The 22969-nt window shown below is 30.7% G+C and overlaps 1 protein-coding gene across 1 annotated transcript in view; it reads right to left on the reverse strand.

Moving 5' to 3' along the window:
* LOC111032627 (DC-STAMP domain-containing protein 1) overlaps window positions 1-22969 on the reverse strand; it is a 32705-nt gene that overhangs the window by 315 nt on the left and 9421 nt on the right. The window contains exons 3-11 of the mRNA XM_022313023.1: window positions 22712-22945; window positions 17434-17568; window positions 15377-15494; window positions 14022-14162; window positions 13205-13374; window positions 10367-10503; window positions 10097-10292; window positions 5696-5939; window positions 235-674 (exon numbers count right to left, since the gene is read on the reverse strand). Of these exons, the coding sequence (XP_022168715.1) occupies window positions 235-674; window positions 5696-5939; window positions 10097-10292; window positions 10367-10503; window positions 13205-13374; window positions 14022-14162; window positions 15377-15494; window positions 17434-17568; window positions 22712-22945 (1815 nt within the window). The remainder of the gene's footprint in view (window positions 1-234; window positions 675-5695; window positions 5940-10096; window positions 10293-10366; window positions 10504-13204; window positions 13375-14021; window positions 14163-15376; window positions 15495-17433; window positions 17569-22711; window positions 22946-22969) is intronic.

The raw sequence follows: 22969 nt of genomic DNA on the forward strand, positions 1-22969 counted from the left end.
TGAAAGATAACGTGCCTAATGAATGTTGGCTAACATAGTTTCAGAGACAACGCAATTCGATGGTTCTTAAATAAACAACTTACCTATAATGCGTTGGAAATAATTTATGCATTGTAAATCACATTTGCCCCTTAAGTTGTCCCCCCCCCCCATTAAATTGCGTCTGCAGTGGATAACTATTGTTGTCTAGTAAACACAGTTTTTTTCAACTATACACAGGAAGTAGATACCAACCGATAATTTGTTTTCGCGTGCCAATTTCGACACCTTTTGCTTCATATACCTGAAGAATGCCGTTCGCTTCCTTAATGTCTCGTTGTACAGGTACAGCACTCGTCGTTTTTCTCTCTTCCTGAAGAATACAGCGCAGATCAGTCGTTTTAGTCGGCCTGAGTAACCGGCAAATACGGTCATTGCGAACACCAGCATTAACGTGCCGTAAATCTTGTGCAAGTAATACGCGTCCAACTTATGCGGATTTGGGAGACACACTGTATATATAAGTTGGTACACATAAATAATTTCCCTTACACTATAATATTCTAATGATAGGACTATAGGAGATATTATAAATTTATAAATTATAATAATGTAAGTGTTGATGGCAACTGACAAGTGTCCCCGTGCCGAGTATTTATTCGAGTAGTATAAAGTACTATACGTACCCAGGATTTAACGATGCTTTTTTATGTGGTTTGTAGACATTGCTTTATGTTTGGTATGTTACAATAAAATACCTAATAATAATGTAATCTAGTATTATGAGGACGCCACACCCGCTTGTGTTGTCGCCGTCTTGCAAACGTACAACAGCAAAAACTATTTTGCTCGAAATAGAACTACTCAAGCTGTAGTTCAAGCTAAGAAATCAAATGTTCACGCTACAAACAAGAGAATATTTACTGTACAACATCATTTTTATTTTTTCGATATCACAGTTACAAGAACAGTTCTTATTGTTTAAAAATTCATTATTTTAAACTTGAATAACTTTATTTGTACTTGCGACATCGAAAAAATAAAAACGAGTTGGGTAGTAAACGTTCTCTTAATAGAATAAAAATTCGATTGCCGAGCTTGACTACAGCTTGAGTGGTTCTATTCCGCGCATAACAGATTTTGCTATGTTGTACGTTTGTAACTAGGCTAAACAACACATGCGGGTGTGGCGTCCTCTAATGTACTGAAGGTACATAAGACATAACTAAGTGGTGTATTGTAAGTTGCCTATTTACGGCGCCGCTTTGCGATCGTCGTTCTATAATTGAATATTGAATATTGCAACTTTTATTTTCTTAGCGTAAAATGTGAAAAAATATCAAATTTTGCATTGTTTTAAATTTACAATATAAATTATTATATTTAATTGTCACATCGTGGTAATGACTGATATTACGTATGTACTATTATGACGTGTCTACTGTCTATATTATATTATAAAATATAGTTTCTGTTAACAGGTACGTAGCCGGACATTTTCCTATAAGGGACCAACATTTTTGGCTACTCCCTGCTTTTTGTACCCTTGCCCCCTCTTCTTATAACAAAATCTATGAAAAAATACTACTTTCAACAATGTATTGTCTGAATTGGTTAATATGTTTAAGAGGACTCTAGAGTGTTATACACTTATACAGTTATACCCACATGTATTATCTTCGTGTTCCAAAATATGTACAACATAGCAAAAACTGTTTTGTCCGGGAAAGAACCGAGGAGGACACAGTCATAACTAAGAAATACAATTTTCACCACATAAAAAAGAAAACAGAGTCTGTGACGTTATGTTTTTTTTTTGATATTGGAAGTAAAAAAAGGGTTTTCAAGTTTGAAAAACACAAAAATAATAGATTTTGAAACAATACAAACTTTTATTATTAATATCAAAAAAAATAAAAAAGATATTTCTCATACAATGTTCTCAATTATATATTGTATATAAATTTGGATTCAACTACAGCCTGAGTGGTTCTAAGGTTTTCCAGTTTTCAGTTTATTATAAGACGTATTATTGTGGTAAATTGTAGGGTAATAAATATTTATGAAATCAAATCTTGGAATTCAATTAGAATTTTCGATTGTTAATTATTTTTATACAGAGATAGGTACTCTGTATAAAATATAATAATATATAATATATATCTGGGATTTCGGACAATTAAACTCCATAATATTTAAGATTTTAAAAAATAAAATTGAGGGGGCTAGTTCAGGGCTACTTACTTTTCTTAGGGAGCCAGGCGGCAGGGCCCTTGACACCCCCCTTGGTGGCGTGACTGTCTATAATACGATAGGTACAGTAAACGGGAGATGTCGTTTTCCCATTTCCCATAACACATTAACAGACTTGTGTATACTATATATGTGATATGTATATATATAGGGTTGCCACCTCTCCGGGTTTCACCCAGAGAATCCGGGTTTACGTATAAATCTACGGGCTCCGGGTTCTGAGAATTTTTCTCCGGGTCGGAGATAAAGATAAGATAACATACGATTTATAGTCTTAAATAGACTTGTTTTTATTATTATGCCTTTTTTTTTATTAGTTTCCGGTAAAAATTATTAAAATGTGCAACAAATAATGTTAAGTATGATTTTAAATTTAAATAATTTTTCTTGTTTGGGATTTCTAATCATATTTTTATAATATAGTTTGCAATTTTGAATGATAAAATATGTGATTACTGATTATATAAATATTTTTTTGTTTGCATTTCATTACTTATCATTTTACTTCAACTAAGCTATAGATTATAGATTATACTATGTACTGGTGTGTATACTAGCGTCTAGCGGATGACATTTTTTTTTGCTTATCGGCCTGTCTCTGGGGCTGCTTTCTTTCAAAGGTGGCAACCCTATATGTATAAGATATTAGTTATTATAATATTGTATAATACACCATAACTATTCACTACTCATCAATTTTAACAACTCTTTTATTAGCTAAACTTTACTTAAAGACTAGGTTTCTCGTTTGGCCACTTCTACTGTGCAAGTGTGCCACCTATACTCTTCTCGTTAAAAAGAATCCTCGGCGGCCAACCATGAGTAGGAGTACAGTAATTAGTGGGGATGGCAAACGGATGCTGCCTGACCACCACTTGATGAAAACTGGTCGCCGATATTCCTTCTTAACTTGAATAGAGTATAGGCACCGCAACAATGGTTATGACTAATGATTTGATCGTCTAGGTTTTGGTATGTCGACGTGTTACCCACAGCCCAAGTGTAGTAAAAAATACGTAATGTGCATTTACGATTTCATCGGATGTACAATATAATATTACCTATTATAATATACTAGTATTGTCTACCTATATTATGTCAAAGGCACCACGCACATTTTATGTGACGTATTAAATATAGGTAAATATACACTCGTCGGCTGTCTTAATGATCGTATAATGTGTATGTACTTAAAATTACGCAGTGTTATATAGTTTTACGTCTACATTTCTTTAAAAATGTATACACACACGACGTACCTACTATACCTTGACATAAAACTAATTACGTACTTAATATTTGTCATCGAATGATGTCGGATAATTAATACTATCTCTACGGATGATAATATTTAGTAGGTAAGTAGTTAGGTACTAGGCATTAGTACCACGGGTTGGTTTCCACAAGATGCGATATTACAATTCCTTTGGATTTAACGACGACCATTAAAAGTTAACGATGACGAAGAATTAAATTAGACACTAATTTATAGTACTTAAGCTGAAATATTATGTAGATATATACCACGCTAATATGCTTATTTGTTTTTCCTGTCAACGTGCCTATATCATATATTAATGTTCATATGTTAAAATTTCTCATTCTCTTAGACTTCGGTATTATTTCAATTTTCAATTACCTACCTATTAGGGTATTCGGCATTCAACACTCGTGGTGTACGAATAATATTTTTATATTACAATTTACAGGTAGACTTAAATAATAATTGTCTATTATTATGTTGTTTACGTTTAAAATAGGTTATCTAAGTATATATATATATATACACAATACATTACATTATTTAATATAATAAATAGTTATTATTTGCTGTGTAAATCATTACATAGCAATGAGAAAAATACTGATTGTATTAGCTGTGTCCTGTGTGACTGCTTAGCCGTATAGGTACATAACAATTATTAATTAATATTATAATTCTAATAATAGGTAACTATAATATCAATATAATTAGATTATTGTTGTTTTTTTCTTATTGCGTTTATTAAATGATTATTAAGCATTAATTGTTTAATATGATTGTTTTATCATAAAATAATGATCGTATATATTTTTCTTTAATAAATATTATTTATTTATATGTTATGATTATTTTGGATGGTTAAAGTAGCAATATGGAAATCGGCAATATGGTAATCGTTATATTCTATATATGTTTATATGAACACTAAAAGTAAAAAAAAATACTCAACAAGTTGGAAATTGATAGCTCGTCTATTTTCTGTTCACAACGTATTATAATTTTTGTATTATTTTTTAAATCTATAACTTTTAAAGTAATGATATAACATATACTCATGCATTGCTTAATATAGCTTTGAAGACGTTTTTAAAATATGTACTATGTACATAAACACAATTTAAGAGTACACATTTTTCAATTTTTGAAATTTATTGAATATAGTTAACAATCTTTGATTTTTAAAATAGTCCAAACTATTTTTGTGTCATCATCAAAATGAGGGACTTTATTACCTCACAGGAAGTGACAACCCCGAGGAATACCACAACATGTCGAACTAAAGTTACAAACCGGGCTTTGATTACTCAAATAGGTTTTTTTTTATCCAGGATAGAAGTGGTTTACCAATACTTATACGATCTACAATATTTATAAAAGAAGAAACAACAGTGATTTATCAAATAAAACCTCTAGAAATCAATAGAAGTTAAAAAGTGGTTATTGTTATTTTTATATATTGATCACTGGTGAAAAATATGATGAGTTTTATATTGCATTTATAGAGTGATTATTGATTACCTATTCCAGGATTATACCCATTGCCAATCAGGACCCGTAGTTTAATTTTTAATTGATAAAATGTTATTTTATGTTGTTGTCTCTACTACACAACCTGATTATCAAATATTTTGTATTTATTTTGTTTTGTTTTATTGTCTTTGGACTCTAGCCAGTTTTGTATAATATGTAAATGGAAATATATAAATATATTTAAAGCAACTTAGACTCTATATTTTACACTGGGTACACTTAAATAGAAGTTCAAATTTGTAATAGCAGTTTGGGTTAGCGTTTTGTACAGTTTGTAAGTACCTTTCTTCTTAGTCAAAATAATTAAAACTTCTACAAATACTCAAGACTGAAAAATCGGTTGATGTTTACCATATAGATAACATTTCGATATAATTACATGATAATGGTAGAAAAATTAATTTAAAAAAAAGAATTTCATTCGAACATCCTAAAGTCGTCCAAGTTTCTTAAAAATATGAATTTTATTCATGTTCACGGTGTATATGTTATTAGTGTCGTTTCCAAAATATGAACACGATAAATGAGCGTTCGATATTTCCAAACGCTGTGCAATAGTAGCTATACTTGGTAAGTTTGATCTGCATACTAAAATGCATAATAGTTTGTGACGATTACGATGATATACTCACCCTTTGTAGCCTAAATAGTATAAAGTATTCTACTAACTTTCGTTGCTAAGGTTAACAGTGATGTTTTTCCTGAAATTGAACCGATCCACGACAGACCTGAGTAAGTTAGCGATCATACCGGTGCCTTTGACTTTGATGTACAGGTTGTGGTGTCCTGTCTGGAAGTAATCGATTTTTGCGTGTCTCTTGATTACGTCTAATGCCTCGTAAAATACGATGTCCAATAAAACCAACGACGAGGCAGCGATAATTTCAAACACCAATTTTACCAATGATTTTAACTGAAACAGTAATACATGAATTGAACACAGTACCTACCTATACTATAATTAACCAAAGTACCTATTCAATATCTATATTAAATCCATATAGTCTTAGATTAATTTACGTTGGGACTATTCAGATTATTTCGCCTTCAATCGTTAAAAATATGTGGGAAAGTAGCTGAAGTAGGCAATCGATCCGCTGTAGGTACATTATGTGTCGAGTATATCTCTATAGTTACTTTACTTCGCCATTGAGTAAGTCATTGAAATTTATGTGTTGAACTTGAATTCAATAATACACCGTTACACACAAATAACGATTCTGAGCGAAGACTATTTGTCACCTATACATTACTCTATAGGTATATTTTAAGATATTTTAAGATAATATAATATATATTAATATTGCTATTATAATAATTATTTATTTTACCTTTAAGAAATACGGTGTGTTGAATCAATTTTCTCGATAACATTGCATTTTTAGATTATTAATATTAAATTACCTTTTAATCGAAAATGTCATTTTATAGTCATCAGTCATCAATTATAAAATATATAAGTGACATTTGGAGGTAAAATATGATGTAATTATACCTAGGATACACAAGTTGACCCACAGTTATTTTATTTCCAAATAACAAGCTCATAACTCGCGTAGCTAAAAATGTCTGGACTCCAATATTTCCCCCCTTGGATACACCCTTGCTATTGATAAGTTTGCAAGGAGATGATTATAACATATATAAATTATTATTACCATAACAATATCAAATATGTATCATAATATTATAGTTGATAAATTAATATTTACGATCATATAGGTCAATTGAATTCTATAATAGAAGTCATTCTACTGCTTACGACTATTATTATTAATATATTTACAACGTTTCAACTTGTACTTATATGAAGTCACTTTTGTAGTTTTATATATTAATATTTCGCTTGAAAATTCGTCCGATAAATCTATGTTTTTGTCGACGTACAACGGATATAACATTGTATAATAGTGTAGTGCGGGGTTTAAATGTTTGGTAAGTAAATTTGAGTCTATTCTAACCCGTAAGAAGTATCTTATATAATATATCCTATACCTAAGAGTTTTCAAGTTATAATATTATGTGAATATAGCATAATGTAATTGTTTGAGCATGATTCAATGATAACATTTACTTTAATTAATGGTTAGGTATTGCATATATTTTCAATTTCTGTAGATAAAAAGTTATTATAAATAATAATGTATTAAAAAGAAATTTAAAAAAAAGACATTGTTTATCATAATTAAATAGTTAGAAAATACAAATATATTTCGTACAATTCTTGGTTACGATGAAAAATGTATTCAGTCGTTATAGATATAATGATATTTTAATATTTTAATATGTATAAATTATAAATGTGTAATGATTTATAATATTTTGCTTGGAAATTTTTTGACAATCCATAATGGTATTATTATAATTTGATAACGGAAAGATACCCATGACACCGGTGTAGCTAAATTGCCTATCCTAGACGCCATGACATCATAGTTCGTATTATTAAAATGTCGAACGATGACTTGCATCGGGATCATACATTCATATATTAGCTTACGAGATAATTTAGTATCTTGTTATTTCCATCTTTAATCACTCCTCTTTAGTTTATATACACTATATAATAAAAAATCAAACTAAGTTATATTATAATATCTACCATTAATAAGTTTAATAAAAAATGTAAAGTGGTTAAAAATTGGGATACTTATTAAAACTAGGGAATAGGGATGAACCGGTACTGGTTCTCGGTTCTTCTATTTCAACGATTCTTTGAGAATCAAAAAAATAGGTTCTGGGTTTTCTCAGGCCACACTGTCTAATGAGTCTTTTTTTAATATCTGGGTTGATTTTTGGTAAGAATAGAACTACAACCACGTCCCGTCTATTAGTATAAGGTCCCATGCTCACAGGCATATAAAATAAACAATATATAGTTTATCATCTATATTTGTAAACAGACTAAAACCAAACAAAGCAAGGATACTGATATTTCTCAACAAAAATCTAAATACCTAAATAAAACATTTACTAAAATAGTTTAATAAAATATAAATAAAAAGTTATTAATAAAGTTCTTTATAAATGTATTATTTTATCCTTAACTCCTATTTTCTGTTATTTTTTCATAGTGTTTAGAAGAAGAATTGGTATCGAAACCGGTGTCGATTATAGAAAGTAAAATTTTAGGAACCGAACAAAAACCGGAATCGATGATTTTTTAAGAACCAGCCCATCCGTGTAAAAAACTGTTTTCGACAACTGGAGCAACCGCCTACCACCCACTTATCAAACTGAAATCGTATCAACTTTATATGCCATCCTATTTATATAACCTATTTTAATTCATACTTATAAGTACATTTATCCATTTCGGCGGTACATAAAACAATATGTATTACTTTCGTCTGGGTAGACTGAATTTACGGACGGCATAATAATTACTAATTACACTGAATTTAATTATGTTCGCGTGATTTGTTATATGTCGTTGCCGTAGTTTTATCACTTGCTTGTTTTTCTAAGAACAACAGCTAACATTATTTATTTAAATATTATCTCTCCCTTTTTTTTGTTGAGTTTTTGACAATATGTCTGTGGGAATCCGTATGGTTTAGTGAGCTTGGTTAAAGGTTTGAAAAATCTATCAAGAAGAAAAGAAATGTTGTAATTTTTGTAATTTAATTTTTTTTTAATCTCGTGCGATTGACACCTATGCACAATACTGACATAATTTATCATCGTAGCAGAAAAAAACCAAAACGCGTCAGATTTCTGTCTAAAAACAGCTTAAATTAGCACATAATATTAACTATTCCAAGTTTGAGATCGTATTAACGTCGCGAGGTTGTCATTACTCATTACGTTTTGGATTTTGTTAATTATAAACTTGAATGCGTTTAGTATGATGTCATAATAATAATATTGTTCCCTCATATTTGTGTGGTTGGGTTTGTTCGTCACACAAATACCATCAGAGTTTGTATTTAATATACGATTATAGTATTTTACATAAACGAGAGACTACAGCGTAGGATGTGTTTTAGGATAGGTTTAATCCGCAGTGACCGAAACATCGCGGTTTAATGTCAAACCTTATTCCAGTGTTACCTGCGAAAATCGGACTTATGTGGTGGTGGATGGTTTAGACTTTGGAATCAATGCAGTTTGTCTATATCTATAATATCAAAACACGTGATTTGGATTCAAACCGGCAGGTTTTTTATGAAACATCATTTCTCCTTCCTACGTACGTTCGATACGATTATTTATCCTCACGTCTCCAGCCTCTATCAAAACAATATGACTGGTCATTTGCAATCGTGCAATACTTTATAAAATGTATATTATTTCAATGTCACCACTGTTCGCTATTTTTTTTTTATATAGGAGTTGGTTAGGTTTATTTGTTGTGGTGTATTTACAAAGAGTCTGAAGAGTTGAGACTTTGTGTATATTGTTGTGGCAGGACTCGTGAACATATTTAACGGAAACTGTTCACTGTACACTGACGATTGTATTAGCTATCCTAAATAAAATTCGATAAAAATCGAGTAACTAATTATTTAAAATTTTATTTTATATGCCCGAGTCCGAATTTTTGTCTTTTGATTTTTTAAAACATCTTTAAATAATCTAGAACCATTTGATACAGGCAGACGTGCTAAAATCGGTTGATTTTTATATCGCTATAATGTATATAGCAGTAGTGGTAAAAAATTGTAGTCATGGGGAGAGATGGAGCTAGCTGATTTTTCAACATGCATGCTGTGTACTTTGATCATTAAAAACATAATCATTTTTTAGTTAAAAGCACAAAATAAAAAGTTATTTAATATAGGTAATATACGTTGATCAGTTTGATTTACCAGTGTATTTATAGCTAATACTACACATTTACACTTGGTCTTGTATTTACAACCACCGATGAATCTTCAACTCTATTTTTAAACATTACTCATATTATTATAGAAACGTTTTACTTATTCGATTTTGGGTTTATACCTTTAAACCTATACGATTTAGTTAGGTGTCGTTTAAATTACGCGCGTGAGGCTATACTTGTTTATGGGGTAGCCGAACCGAAACTAAATGGAAAGACACAAAAGTGAAAGTGAATGTACCCACCAGGTGGTCACACTCGCGGTTAACAAGTTTGTAGCTCCTTAAGTCGATCGTTTTGCTCTTTTCGGTCTTTTTGAGGGGTAGCAACGTGTGCTTGCCAGTCTTTTTGCGCCGGGCGTCGATCTTCCGGTAATACCGGGTCACGTACGTGTTGTCGTGTTCGATGTCCGTCAGGTATTTGTGCATGTAACTCTGACTGCTGCAAACAAAAACGACGAAGAAAATAATAATTATAAATGATCGCGTTTTCGTAGGCGACGTTGACGCACTCACTCCAACAGAATTTTGAGGAACGAAAACGCCAGCAGACGGCGTATGCATACGAACACAAACTCGGCCGTCCGTCTTTTCTCCCGGAAATCTATCATCATGTCCCTGGTTACGTCGTAAGCGTCCCGAAATTGATCAGACTGAGTGTCGTAATATGGACAAGGGCAAAAACACGACAACGGGTGCGTTAATCTTTACGAATACTAAAATACATTTATTATACCGCTTATCGAGGGGACAACTCATGCTCCTGCGTTAAGCCTCATTACGCATAATAAGATAATAATATCACGTTACACACACACACACACACACAGTATACTTATATTTTGGTAGTATATCGGCCTTTAATTATGAGTATGACGACCTAAAGACGTCAGACGGTTTTCGATGACGGGTGCTGGGGATTTGCGCAGTTAAGCCTCAATCCCAAAACAATATTTAGCGCGAAATATCACGATAGCAAATCCATTAAGTTCGACATAATATTCAACCTAAAATAGGAGCGGAGTATAAATCTATATGGGTTAATTACCGTCTTGCAGGAATACGTTCACATTAGGCATAGATAATTTTTGTCAATGTTAAAGTTTTTGCGTATACATTTGAGGTTCGCACGTAACCGAAACATCAACTACAGCTGCCTTGATGAAATTAACATACTGTTTGTGATTATAAATCGCAATCGTTTTTTTTTATCGGGGAATAATTGTGCGCTCGAGAAGATAAGCGACCGGAAATCTACGATGACCTCCGACCGTGATATTTTGAAAGCAAAAGCAATTATAGCTTGTACAGTGAAATTTGTTTTCACGTTGTACAGGAAAATTATTATCTCAACATGTAATAATAAATAAACGAAAAAACTATTATGAAATGCTATACATATAAATTAAACATATATACATATAGCTTATATACAGTTTTAATGACGTGATGAATAGATAAAATATTATTGGCACATTAATTAAATGTTTGTATGTATGTGTTAGGTATTGTAAAAAAACATTAATTTTTAGACACCTAATAATAACGTGTGCTCATTTTTAGATTTTAAATTTTATACTGTTTGGTAACAGCCGGTAATTAAATTATTTATTGAAAATATATTATATTTATTTGTTTGATACTTGGTATTATATTTGTATTATATTTGGTGGTCATGGAAACGAATACAAAATATAATTCATATTATTGAAGCATGTTTTTCATAATCATTATTCACACGTCTTAATAAATAAAATATCCTAACACGAAAATAATTGTAATGCAGTAGTTTCAGTAGCGAAAAAAAAAAATTGGCATTTGATCACCACATCGACTAGCCTTAATTCCAATATAATTATTATCATCTCGCGGCAGACGTCTCGACCGCAGTTCCACCGGTTACAGCCGCGAAAATGGAGATATTAATAATGCAGTGGCAGAAACGGTTATTTTGGGTTATCGTTGTGTTCGAAATGTCCAGAATAACAGCGGATAGACATTTTAAATAAATAAACGAGTTTTTCGAAATTGGAATAAAATGTCTCCGTTCATTTTGCACACGATGTTCATTATTTATAGAGGTACAATGCCAGGTATACGCCGCGTTGGTATACCTTATGTACCTGCGTTGCAGTAAATTCCTCTGTGAATTACGAATGATACAAATGTTTTTCTTTGGCCAACGTGATGTCGTTATACGCGTATACTTTATACGAATCAGTGTCTCCGGCTCCACTTCCTACCCCGTCCAACCAATTGTAAATCCATACCGAACCTAAGCATTGGTTTCTATTCGGATTTTATTTAGACAAAAATATGTTGGTATTCCTACACGTGTTACATGTCGTAAACCACCGTTTGCGTAGGTACCTATTTGTTTCTTATTCATTCCCGAGTCCCAGGCTGCAGTATGAACACGGCGCTTAAGTCGAATTACTCGCAGATACATTTTATAATAAATTCAATAGCATAATACTTGCGGATAATGGTCTCAGTATAGTATATGCGTTCAATAACCGATCAATGCACAATATGAACAATTGTTCTGACGGCTTGGAAGGGTTTATTATTATTGTTATTGCCGATGGACAGCAGTCGGTAATTTGGGCGAATGTGATTATTATTTTAATTTAATTCAAAAACTTGTTGACCATTTGTGCGTGAACGCAGTTGTAGACCGTTTGAGTGAGAACGATACGCATCGCTGGGCATTCGAAATCCATTAGATTTAGGAATTTAGTTCGCATTCACAAGATTAAACGCTCACATTTTTTCATTTACTGTGCGACTTATTGAGATTGGTTTTTCATAGCGATTTGGCGTACTTATTTTTGATTTAAACTACTCCGGCCGAGCAAGTGATTAGTTCTTAAGCGCTAAAAGTAGTGTCTATGAAAACGGGGAGGACGATCAATGTCAATCGAACGGTATACGTGATCCTCGGTTGAATATCACGTGGACGGTATATAAAGTATAAACCGCTTACATTTGCTAAAACGGTTTATCTCTCTCAAGGTTAGATCGGCCAAATGTGTAAAAACTTAGCCACCCCCTCCCCCCAAACACCACCATAATAAGATGTGCAGATTTGATTGTAAAATTAAATTTGGTCATCTCTTAATTTAAATACTATTAAATGGATGATACGTATAATATGTATATTTATACCTTGTAAAAGAAAATTGATTATTTAGGCATATGGCCGTAGTGGCTGAGAGAAAGCAATCAAAAATGTAATTTGCCTACATCTATAAATAACTAGAATACACCTCAACTCGCCTCCTCACGATGGCAACGCGTGTAGAACAGTTGAGTAGCGTAAGACACCTGCTCTATATAGAATTATGGTCTAACCGAATGAGCTGACATTACCATTATTTTCACTTTGTTCAACTTGTAATTGACTTTTACGTGCAGGAATTCTCGTTTTAATTCGTCCTTGGACTTTGTCAGGTACACGTATCCCTTGCCAAAACCGGAATTTACCGATTTTCCAGAATTGCACACGTCTCCGCCACCAAACACTGCATCACGATAACACATTAATATGGTGTAGTGTAAGTATATAATGATTCCGCTGGCTGAACACTCGTATCCAGTTCCCCCATGAAAATTAAACTCTAAAAATGTTTATATTAATAGGTACCATTAAATTTGATAATAGATTAATTCACTGTGATGTTAAAATTTACAGACTGAAATGGATTATTCTGAATGTAAAATATGCTAAGCGTTAATTAGACGGAGACAACGCAATAGTGAGTAAAATTTCCTCTTAACAAAAAATTAACATATACTCGACTATCATTAAAGTTTTATTACCCAATTTAATGGGTGATGATTGATAAAAAAGTTATGTACAACTATTGTTGAATTATATTTATATATTAATCAAAAAATTATTTGATGAAAAATCTCGTAAGTAGTCGGTACTATTTATTTATTTGAATTTGTCATTTGTATACCGTCTAATATTTATATTAGTGAGTTTTGTATTGGCAATAATGTTATTATGACGTATTATTCTTTTCAAATAATATACAATGGCAGACGTGGCATAATTATTATTATATTTACCTAACTAGGCGTGTGGTTCTTAAACACGATGTATCGCAATAACCGACAGAGGGATGAAAAAAAAATGATGCAGTTTATCCAAAGCTTTACTCACGAGGTGCAAGGTTGCAGACGAAAGTGACTTGCATGGGCCAGCACAAGGCCCAGTTCACGGACCAGTGTACAGAGTTCTTGCAAGTGTCGAAGCTGCTCTGAAACGCTGCCTTGCACTTGTCGTCTGCCCGGGTGATGATGCCTGCAAACGATATTAATAATAATAATAACCACAACTACGATCACATGACGTAAAACATAGTAATCATTCGCTAAACCCTGTACACCACAACATCGCCGAGTAACGTTCGGCTCACATTTTTTTTTTAAGAAAACGAATCCAATCTACAAACGAAATGTACAAGTATTAGTTGCAAAAATCGAATACAGCCGCACGATGTTTCCTAACCACCTCCAGCAGTGCCCAGATCGAAACGTCAAGAAGAAGAACCACTCCGTCGTTGGTGAGGAAAAATTCGAAAAACAATTATTATAGTCACGCGCCATGTCAACATAAATTATATAGATATTATTGGAATTGTATAGACCTTTACCGTCTCGAAGTTTCCTCGAAAACATTGTAACGATACACGGTGGTAGGCAAATGTGCACTTTTTGAAAGTTGATAACGGCTTTTCTATTATCCCTTATAAATATTAGATTACGAATGTGATAATGTAGATATCACCGATCGTTGACGAGTGATTACCACCAGCTAGACTCTCGATGTTATACGTTCGAATATAATTTGATATATGATTGAGCATTTAAAAGTTCTAAATTTTTGGTGTTTGGTTTCCTGCAATTTTCAACTATATACGAGTAATTGGATTGTATATTTTGCTATAATATATTGAATGAATAATTGTTGTTTGTTTTTCACACATCACTCGTAGATGCTGATATTATATTATATACACTGTGTTTGTTTTGCTTACTACGAAAATGCAACATAAAGTAATACTTTAAACTTTAGAATTTGAATACTATACCAATGCCGTTATGTTGTAAGGAATATAGGACTATAGGAGTATTATAGGATACGACAATTTTATTTCTATAGACTCGGCGCGTAGTGGTATATTTATTGTTTTTCGTTTTCAGTTTAACGTCTCAAAATTGTTATTTTTTTTATTGCTCCTTTTAAACTGCTATTAGGACGAAAATTTATTACATAGCCTGCAATCCTCATTTTAACTGAAATAAAAAAAGTAATCTAAGTATAATTATTATTACATTCAGATCTTGAATTTTTATTCCTCGGCTATTACGTATAAACTATAGTAAAATATTAAACTTATTTTTGTAATTACATTTTGCAGTCTGAAAATTATACATAGACTAGTTTGTTTCCCGAGTCTAGTATTGTAAACGTCACACCACCGTACAGTTCATTTGTATAATATGTTTACTAACCTTTGCACTTTCTGCGCAATTTATCTCTGTACTTTGTTTCCACTTCGCTTGGCTCCGGAATCTTGTACATATTTTTCGTATGCTCGGACGATTTTGCATTGTTCATTTTTGTTGGTCTCTAATACAACAATACAACAATGAGCAATCAGCTGAAGCCTCCGGGTTTGAGTCATACGCAGGATAACATTTAATTAAGTTTCGTTTGAAAACGATTAGATCACGATATAATCTGTTTGTGATAGGTACCTATATTGTATATTAATGCAAAGGAAGCCCACGTATATTATTCATAGGATTGGGGGTGAAGCTCGTGTTAGAAAAATGAATAAGTATAGAGTATGTAATACGAAAAAGATTATGAACTTAAAAGTTTTTTTTTTATTAATGCAAACAAAACATTATACACATTATAATTATAATTTGTGGGATAAACTGAAACACAAAGAATATAATAGGGAACAATAAAATATTATTTTAGCTCCAATTTTTATTTATTGTCATTCACCGTCGATATCTTTATTTTTGGACACCATAATATAACAAGATATAGTCAAATACCACCGTGTAACATTGATTTACGAGAGAATGATTAAAAACGCTTGTAATCTAACAATTTCATAAATGCCAAAAAGTCTAGGAGAGATGATTAAATTATAATTTTTGTACATGAGAATCAGAAGGATCTAAATTCTAAGTCTATATTAATAAAAATTAAGGTTATGAAGTTTTCTTACGCACATTTTTGATAGTTTTTTTTGTTGATTTAAGCATTATATATTTTTTGAAAAATTAGATTAAAACATAATGGTCTAAGTTTGAAGTGGTCTTCACTTCAGTGGAATATGGTCCAGCTCCACATTGTTTGGATTTAGATCCTTTACCAATAACGGTGTAGTAATTGGTAAAGGAAAATTGTAATATAACGTATAATATGTTAATAATTTTATTAATACTTAAGTTATTATAATAGGTATTTAAACAATTTATATAGATAATGAAATTAACCAAAAAATAAAACAATAATGATATAAATATGAGATTTTAGTTGTTTGGTTCTCCTGAAAAGTTAAAATATAGACTTTAGCCCTTCTGATTTTCAGGTACAGTCGCACTGAATACAAATATAATTATAAATAATAATACTATGTAGTACACAAAATAAAATAAAATAAAATAAATCGTGACATCAGTGACAAAAAGTTGCCGGCTTTTGTGCCAGTCAGATTTTGAATAATGGAATTACGTTTTAAAGTTTTAAAGTATTAATAATATGCCGTAACGTTTTTATATGATAAAATAAAATACCCAAACGTGGTACTATATAATATATATATTATATATTATTTATAATTGTTTTTAATTTAAATTTTTATAGTGCAGAAAAACGTGAGAATTTTTTGTTTGGAATTCGTAGCCCTTTGTAAATAAAATATTTAATTAAAAATAAAAAGTACTTCTACTCGTTGCTGTCGTGAGTTTGCTTTGATAATCGTATAGGTAAGTACCACCTATGTATAATATACGATTTTTTGAAATTGCATTTACAGACAAAATGAGAATACGTTTCGTAAACCGGGATAACTTGCTATGGTTATACATAAACAGCCCAATTGATAATATTATATTTGTGTGTGGATTGTGGATATATATTACATACACACACACACACACACACACACACATATATATACAATAAACATATTATATAAGTGATAATGGATAAATTATATTGTGCCGCCGATAAAATTAGTTATAATAATCGGATGTAAAAACTGAAAACACAACACCTGCTCAAAATACCACGGCTGAAAAGCGAAATTCGTGAATGTTTCAAATGTTATTTGTAGAAGTGTTTACTGTAAGCAATATACACTCGGACAAAATACAATATTAAACACTTGATTGCTTAAAAAAAAAAAAATGTTTATCGCTTTAATTGTGTGTACGAGCTTTCAAGAAGAGGACGCAACGTATAAAGGACTCGTTTAAATCCTCCCAAAATGATATCAAAATAGCAATATTATTTTATATATTGCTATGTTTATTTTGTAACAAACCATTTCCAAATCGTCTAAGTAGTCGTTTCTCTCGTGTAGTTCGATACTGTCGCTGTCTGATTCAAATTCCTGTCGAATCGGATCTATCACGTCGTTGATGGAATTTATGGTTTCTTTTATCTCGTTTGTTTCAGCCTGCAAATATTTACAAACGTAATGAAAATAATGTTAATATTAATTTACAGCCATAGGTATATGACGTCACAACCTTAACATCGTAGAGATGAAATTACGCCGTGGTATAATAGTGTAATATTTTGTGACGACGATTAAAGTATTATATTTTGAGTACGGCGTTTGTTTTTCAACGGATAATTTTTAGTATTTTTGGTAAGTATCGAACGTAGGTAAATATTATAACAATTAAACGTAATTACTAAATATAGAAAATATGAGAAAGTTAATTATTGTTAAAAGAGCGCTGATATTACATCATACTATTAGCTCTAGGTTTATTTTAATTTAATTTTAATTAGGTACGATTTTCAATCGTTTTACAACATTGATCAAAAAAAAAAATTTAAATGTGATAAAGTTTTATCAGTAATTTATTTTACTTCATAAATTATTGAACATTCTATAAGGACTGCGGATTTCAAGTAGGTGGGTTTAATAATATGAAAATCAATAATATTTTATGCTATATGATGAAAGTAGTTGTGCATGAAACAATATATTGATGCATTGAGTAAATAAATTATAAACCGCATACATCACTAAGTAGGTGAGTAATTATAGGGTTTTATGTTAGAAAATATTAAACCACGCCACAAACAAAATTAATTAATTCTAAAAAGTAATAGAATTTATTCTGTTTATTAATAATAGTTCATTATCAATATTCGATTAAATCATATTTTTCTTGTGGAGAATATTTTGTGGCTTTTAAAAATGAGAAATTTAATTTTAATTGATTTATAATAGGAAATGTTGCAGTTTGAAGAAAACTAATTTATAATATTTTATAGCGTATAAATATAATTCAATATCTGCATTTTGATGAAAAAATATATTATATGGGGTGGCTGTGAAATAAAATTTGAATTGCATTCGACAGACAATTACATTTTCTTGGGATCCTCATATACGTTGTTATAGCTCGTGCGTCATATGGATTTCGTAAAAATCAACAATATAATTTTATTTCATATATTGTTTTTTTATTTTTAATATTACAATCTATGTTAGTCTATATTTTATTGAGGTTATTCAAGAAAATTAATAATCACAATATTTAAACTCGTGGGTCTAGGTAATAATGTGAGAAAAATAGCGATGATAAAAATGTCCATAATGTCCAAAAAATATTTTATAGTGGTACCTATACAGACACAATTTACATAATCTTACTTTTATTTGACAAAATGACTTCACTCATTGTCGAATTAATTTCAAAGTTTTAATTTCATTTGCACAAGAAAATATGAACAAAACCAAAATGTCTAGTTGTAGCACTTGTTTGTGTATAATTGACATGAGCAATTCGTCAGTGCATGTAATTAGAGGTTGGTGATCCAGATCGCGTATTTCGTCCTATCTAAAGCGTTATCTTAGATATTAGATTAAAGGATCTCTAGGTAAATTACGATACTGTAAAAAAAATAATTGTATCGTCTCTAGACAATACTAAAAATCGTATATACGTCTGATATCAATACGGCTACACGATTTTTAATACACTGTACGTTTACCGTAATAATAGCATAGGTTCGTATCATATACAATAACTTTATATAGTATGGCAGTCATGTGGCGTAGACGTTTAATTATGATTATGTTCTGGAGGAGGATGGATAATTTTTTAAATAAACCTGATTTAGATGAGAAATCCAATCGTTTTCGTTTGATGTCAAAAGGTGTACAGTATACAGAATTACAGACCTAACCGTATCGCGTCGTACATCATCGTGAATTCGTAAAATACTAAATTAAAAAAGGAAATTCTTAAACAATTAAGAATACGTATATTTTATTTATATAGAGATTAATAATATTATAGTATAATTTGTATTTATTTGTAAAATATTTAAAATTAACACTAAAATTGTGCAATAACACATAATTTGTGAATTTATTTGTCAACATATTTAAAATAAAATTAGTATCAGATTATTCGAAATTAAATGAAACGTATACTTATATCAAAAACTTTTCGTGGTTTAGACTACATAAAAATAGTTATTTAAATTGGGATCCGTTCCCTACGGCTTACATAGGTATCACTGATTTTTCACTTATCCAATTTTAATTTGACCATTTTCGTACCTGACCTAAAATTTTTTTTTACTTACAAGAATGAATAGCTTGACATTTTTTTAAAGTCGTTATTATTGATAATTATGATTATAGATTCAGTGTAAAATAACCAAATATAAATTATAACAACTAAAATAATAATCAGATTTGTATAGACAATTTTAAATATTGATGTATCATAAATCTATACAACTCAAAGATTCGAGTAATTCAACGATTAGATATTCCATTATTATGTGTAATACAGGATAAATTTAAATATATAACATATATGGAGGGGATTTAATGAGTATTAAGAGTCAGACTAAGAAGAAAATATAATATATATGTATATAATAAACCTAACCTGAAAACAGTGTATTAATGTTGGTAAATTTTAATTATATTTTTGTTTCAGACATGTAATACCGATTAAAGTTAACAAAATAAACAACAGTTGACAAAAAGATAAAAATAAAAACACTCGTTTACACATCGAAAATCAAAGGAGCCGTTTGTATTAATTATAACTAACAGTAGCAGAGAGTGGTTTTTGTGATTTTGGGTGAATTTTTTTTGTGCCCCGGGATGTCTCGTTCGTATTATGTTTAAACTTTGGTCTTGCGAAATATGCATTGGTTCTACGTACACATTTTTTATCCCATGCCTGCATTCATTGTCTACACACATACATATTTTTCAATAATAAACATACTAATTATACTTTAAATAATATACTTTTAGCTCGCACATTTGATACTGAGCCGTTAGAGATAAGAAACGACTAGACGCTTTAAACTTTTACTCAATTTTTGAGACGCATTTGCCTCGAACGCTTCCTCTGAATATTATAATGTACATCAAACGGAATAATAATGTTTTATGTAGTATTGTAGGATAGTGGTAATAGTATATCGAAGGGATAAAAACCCATTATTCACTAAAGAAATGCATCCGGGCCGAGAGCCAACCCGGAATATTTAACATCCGTCGTACTTTTTGTTGTATTTTTTATTTTATTAAGTTCCCGGAAAAACTGAGATATTAGAATCGTCGTCGTACACGTAAACGTGAATTGTATAGCACGGGAATTTATATGGGGTAATATTGTAAGTTGTAACAGAGTCTATGAAGTTTTCACTTATAGTATTACAGTATTGTAATAATAATAATATATCAGATCGACATACACTCGTAGGTTACAACTTTTTTGAAAATAAATATACAAAAGTTATTTTTAATGAAATTTATATTTGAATTCTAAAAATTCTGTAATTCTACAGAATAAAATTTATAATTTACAAGTCATAAAAGAAACTGAAGTACTTTTGAGAACAATTTCAACCAAAAATAAATAATATTTAAAGTAAAATATTTAATTTCAGTCGTTTCAATGCCACACAAATACAAAATAACCACGAAAAAAAAGTTTACTGGAAAGTCAAATAATTTTTTTATGAGAGTTCGAAGTTAGACTACATTGGATATTCACTCCTAAATTAACAAATCCTCATGGAAAATCTCAAAAATAGTCAAACACAATTAATTTTTACACACATTTTAAGCTTAAATTATAATAAAATTACCTATTAAAACAATATTATATTCTTGGGTACTCGAAATTTTTAGCTTAAATTATTATACTTAATACACTCAATGACATTTTCAAATGCAAGTTTTTCTGCAAAAATGAATTTAACCTAACTTACCGTAGTTCTAATGCCTAATAGACAAAAAATTACTTTAACCGTAGTAATATCATGAAATATACTTAGTTATATTATAGGCTGACTTTCTTTCTGAGCCGTTTTTGCTCAGATGTGTTTTTCGTATACAATGATTTTATATCATTAAATTCAAATTTAACACATCTATTTCAGCGAATCATTAGAGACATAATGTACAGCAGAGCATTACCCACTTATTTGCTTTTTTGAAAACCGATTTTATTGAAAATAAAGTTTTTTTATCACCACGGTGTATTTGCATTCACTTAAACAAAATAAAGCACATAGTATGCGATACACATATTGCGGGACTTACATGTAACTGGTTGCATGTAAGTATATGTTTACAAGTCAGTGATTTGGGTACAGATGATTTAATACTAGTATAAGAAGTATTAAATTAACTGCAAATAATCGAATTGCTTATACTCTCACAAAGGTTTTGCAAAAAGAAAACCATGGCCCGGACGGAAGATCAATCAATGTCTAGCACACAATATGAAACAGCGAATGGTGGTAGACACGATTCGAGTTTTACACTTTGAAAGAGCAGGTGGGTTAAATTATTTTCTCTATAGCTCAGTTTGGTCGATTCGATAAGTGAATTATATAAGTTTTTGTACATTCCCCGTAGAATTTTAGCCATTAAAGTAATGAATAACGTGTTTTTCTTATTGTGTATGAATTATATTTTGGTAAAATCTGCTTAGTTCAAAGATTTAAATATATACAATTTATCTGACGAACGATTATTAATTTAATAAAGAGTTTCCACCTATCGCGGGGCACTTAAACCCGAACTTAAAACATTCATTTATCCATTTCGCCGTTTCAACAAGTATGAAAATATCAACAATAATGGGTATTGATTTGGTTATAATATAATAAATTAATAAACGATTTATTGTACTTTATTACAGTTATTATTACAATTTATAAGAAAGTTGTTCATTGTTTTATTGTTATTACGTAATAGTTATATAATATACTGTTTTAAAGTACAAATGCAGGAAACATACTCATGTTGTTTTTATTACAGTTGAATAGTGTATTAAATTCAATATTAGAACAATCCATGGATGAGCCTCTCGTTACCCAAACCTTTACTCTGTAGGCTGGAAGATCCGGTTACAGCAAGTACACTTACTCAAATAGATTATTGAGTATATGTACGATTTGGCCACAAACCCTCTATGTTATAGTATTACAGTTGTGCGTATAAATTTAATTTTATGAACTTTGTTTGTCTTTATTATAGGTTATGTTATAGATTTTTATAATAATTAAACTACTATAATTTATAATGATGTATATACCTTGAGGTTGAATAGCGCTTCCTGGAAAGGTTTGAACATGAGTTCATATCGGATCTTGGTCAAATTATATACCAGCGCGCTGGAACATGTGAACACTCTGATCACTTCCGACCCGTTTCTCATTATGTTGTTCAGAGGGCCGGCCATTACGTACGCAAATACCATGGTCACAAGTACTCGTTGGCCGGACTTGTCACAGAATGTCGGCATCGCCAAAAGTCCCAAACACCGAACCTGTACAACATATTATAATTTAAT

The sequence above is a fragment of the Myzus persicae genome, unplaced genomic scaffold (genome assembly GCF_001856785.1).
Source record: "Myzus persicae strain clone G006 unplaced genomic scaffold, MPER_G0061.0, whole genome shotgun sequence".
NCBI lineage: Eukaryota > Metazoa > Arthropoda > Insecta > Hemiptera > Aphididae > Myzus > Myzus persicae.